Here is a 3,563-nt window from a genome sequence, read left to right as displayed (position 1 = left end):
TCTAAATATTAGAATTTTGAAGGGTAGACTCTGTGTCAACAATGAAAACATTTAAAAGCTACTCCCCCTAAATTTACAGATTTACACGTGACAGGCTACATGTGAGAAATACATGATTTGAAAGACAGAATGCTTTTTAAAAAATGTTAATCAGTGAATTTCAAATGTCATGGTCAAACAAATCTCAGATGTTTGCTTTATCAGCATATTTTATGATTACTTCATGTCTCAAAAACAGGAATTTCTTGAAAGTTAATGGGGACAAATACCTTAAGGTGTAACTTCTGTTAGGTTTTCCTTTAGCTTTTACTTTTTTTTTTTTTTTTTTTTTTTAAATAAAATCAGTTTGTAAACAAAATGGGGTTTTCAAGCCTCAATCCAGTCCTCCTTCCTCTCCCCCATAAAGGGCAAAAAACCAAACCAAAAACCTCAACTCAAAACGAGTGGAAAGAAGTTAATAGTTATTAAAGGAAACTTTGCTTAGAATTTATATTAAGAATTACTGTATTAAAGCTTTTATTTTTTAATGTTTTCATTATGTATGTACACATTATTAATTTAAAATGATTTATCTAACTGATTCCTTTTGTTACCTGGCTAGCAGGGAAAAGGGGTCGAGGCCGGTCCTGACCTGTTACAATGAAGACTGACTTGCTATGTGGGATTACACCAGAAGCTTGCAGTGGAGTAATGGTAAGGAAATCAAGCAACCTTAAATATCTCGGCTGTATAGGAGCATATTCTATTGCAGAAGACCTTCCTATGAAGATCATGGAATCAAATACAGGACATTGAACTAATACTTGGACTTTGATATGAATTTCTTTAACAATTTTCTCTGCAGTGCAAGTTATTAAACTAAAGCTACTCTATTTTCCAAATGTGTTCCAACAGAAATCCTTCATAACTTCTAGCATGGTATCTTAATAAAGAATAAAGTTCTTCTCTTTAAAAAATCTGCTCTAAGTAGATTTTTCCCCTGTTTTTTTAAATTAAGGATCCCAGCAGTGGTTTTCTGAAATATTCTCTTGAATTTGTGCATTTAAATTTTATTGCAGTGGTATAGATGAATGCCATTGTTGGTATCCTTAAATTTTATTTCTGCTCACCAAGGTTAATCATGATTGTCTATATCTTTTTTATAGTAATCACTTTTGAATTGTGTTCAGATATGCAGTTTCAGGTGTAATCATCAGAGCTGGTTAGTCAGGCATTCCAGATAGTGGTTCTTTTCAGAACCTTTTTTAAAGGGTTGGTTAACTACCTCAGTAGCAGAGGATTGAACTATACCCTGTCTGTACTGTACATAGAAAATCTTTGTAGATAAAAGCAAGGCTTGTTAAATGATATGAGGGTAAGATTTTAATATACCAAATGTAACATTCTTAGTTGCCTTTAGTTTCAGAGGCTTGTAAGACTTCCTCATGACCATCATAACAGGCCTTGCTTTTGTCGTATTTTGTGGCTGAAAAAGCAGCCTTGCTTCTTCAGATATTGTAGTTATTTGGATGTATAATAGTTTAGCAAGATGTTACTTTTGTAAGACATCAGATGTTCAAAAAAAAAAGTGCATCCGAACTTGTACTAAATACTGCAGTGTCCCTTTATAAAAAGTCAGACTAAAACTGACAGTTGTACAGCAAAGCCTGACATTTGGATATTTTGAAGTTTTTCATAAATCATAGAAATTAGTACATGGCTGTAGTTTAGCTTTTTAGGTAAAAGGTATGTTTCATTAGTGCATTTCTTATTGCTGATCACTGCAAAAGTGTGAATCAGCTTTCCATTTCTTATGCAGGTCATGATAACTTGTAGAATAGAGTACAATCATTTGTGCTATGTTTTTAATTTTCTAAAGCACCTTGATGACAGTGAGTGTTCAGTGGTGAAGCATCCTCTATTGAATCACCCTCAAAATTTTTTGCCAAGTCCTAAATTGATAGCTTAAAGTCAAAAGTGAAATTATAGTTTAATTAGGACTTGGTATAAAGAAATCCCTTTTCCCCTTCCCCAAAGGGATACTGCAGTTATATCACATACCCAATAGGCACCACAATGAAGATCAGAGCTTATTATACTTAAGGTTTTATACACACCAGTTCCCCCAGTAAATGCAAACTTAACAAGAAAATTAGACATGTCATATGTTCAAAATGCTCATGGCAAACAATCATTTTGCATTCCTGCAAATAAAATTGTTTTATACTGTAAGCTGGAGGCGAGTGTAACTTATTTTTGTAATAAAGTTTTTATTTTTTTTATGTGTCATTAATATAAATGTGTGTTAGTGTAGAAATATTCTGGTTTAAAAACTTAGAATTGCACACATTTCAGTATGTTTATTTGTACTTACATATTTTAGAATAGTGGTTGCCAATAGCCTGTATGTTTCACATTAATTGGTTTCTTTTATGTTATCTTAATAAACCATTTTAGTATGTTGTATGTCAGTTACTGGGATAGCTGGGACATAGAGTGTAATTTAAAATTTGTCAATAAGTATTCATTGGAATATATGTAAATGTGCCTTGCCGGTTATTGAAACTTACCTACAAAATGATTATGGGGTGAAAAAAATTAGTTCCTGGTGCTTAATGAAACTTTCTGCCACTGATTTTATATATTACCCCGTGCTTTTTTAAAGTACATTTCTCTCAAATCTTAGTGTAAGTTTGAGGGCTACACAAAGCATTTACATTTCATTCTAACATACAATGAGTGTAATAGGTTGTGGAAAGTGGGTAAATTAAATGTAGCCTTCAGTAAAATTGAATCTCAGTGTAATCCTTGGTGCTGGCATTTCCCAGTTCCAAGGAGTTAAATGATCCCATCAAAGAGGTCATTGCCATGCCTATTGGCACTTTACTGTCATACCCTTTTTAAGGGACACTGTCAAGGTGTTTAAGTTAATTCTCAGAATTATTTGTTGGGATTTTAGGATGGGTTTGTTTAATTTAAGTAAGAACTGCATTGTCAAAGTTGAAAGATGAACATTTTTGTGAGTTCACAAATGTGTTCTTAAGAAAACATTAAAATAAGGAGCTGTGGGTTTCCAAGACTATTTGGCATCCTTAGTTTGGGGGCTTGGGAGGGAAAACTGATATCAAGAAATTGTGAAGAATTGATGGGAAATGTAAACAGTGGTGATGAAATATACACACACAAGTGAAATTACTTGACAGTGTTCATTTGAATAACTTTGAATTCAAGCCATTATAATTTTAAAATTAAATATTATTTGCACTGTTCTGATAATGGGTGCAGTTTTTGAGCAATATAATCAGAGCTAAATATGCATGTAGTGATTAGTGATGTGAACAATTAAGTTCTGAGAAGAAATACTAACTGGTATTTTCAAACTTAAATTTCTGTAGTAAAATCAGTATCAGACTCTTATCAGATATCAAGGAAAACAGGCAATGCATATAAACATACTTTTGAATGTTGTGTGGCCTATAAAGCAATAATGCAATTTATATGGAATGTCATGGGATATGAGAAATGGAAATGCAAAAATAACTAATCCTTAGTAAAAATGTCAACATGTTTAAAGGGGAATGTTA

At 32.5% G+C, this 3,563-nt stretch overlaps 1 protein-coding gene across 6 annotated transcripts in view; it reads left to right on the top strand.

The window, feature by feature from the left end:
• The window catches only part of SYNCRIP (synaptotagmin binding cytoplasmic RNA interacting protein), a 27,029-nt gene extending 24,579 nt beyond the window's left edge, over positions 1-2,450 (top strand). For 3 of the 6 annotated variants that reach the window (XM_004422092.3, XM_087443849.1, XM_087443851.1), the window contains one exon: positions 605-2,450. In XM_004422092.3, the coding sequence (XP_004422149.1) occupies positions 605-643 (39 nt within the window). In that variant the 3' untranslated portion in view covers positions 644-2,450. Of the gene's footprint in view, positions 1-601 lie in introns of all 6 variants that reach the window. The other 3 variants (XM_014781098.2, XM_087443848.1, XM_087443850.1) reach the window with 1 other exon arrangement.
• Positions 2,451-3,563: the final 1,113 nt, after the last annotated feature.

This window comes from Ceratotherium simum, chromosome 19, assembly GCF_057802395.1.
Source record: "Ceratotherium simum simum isolate JZ-2026a chromosome 19, ASM5780239v1, whole genome shotgun sequence".
In the NCBI taxonomy this organism is placed as follows: domain Eukaryota; kingdom Metazoa; phylum Chordata; class Mammalia; order Perissodactyla; family Rhinocerotidae; genus Ceratotherium; species Ceratotherium simum.
The sequence above is the reverse complement of the archived record's forward strand: the minus strand, read 5'-3'. Positions and strand labels throughout refer to the sequence as shown.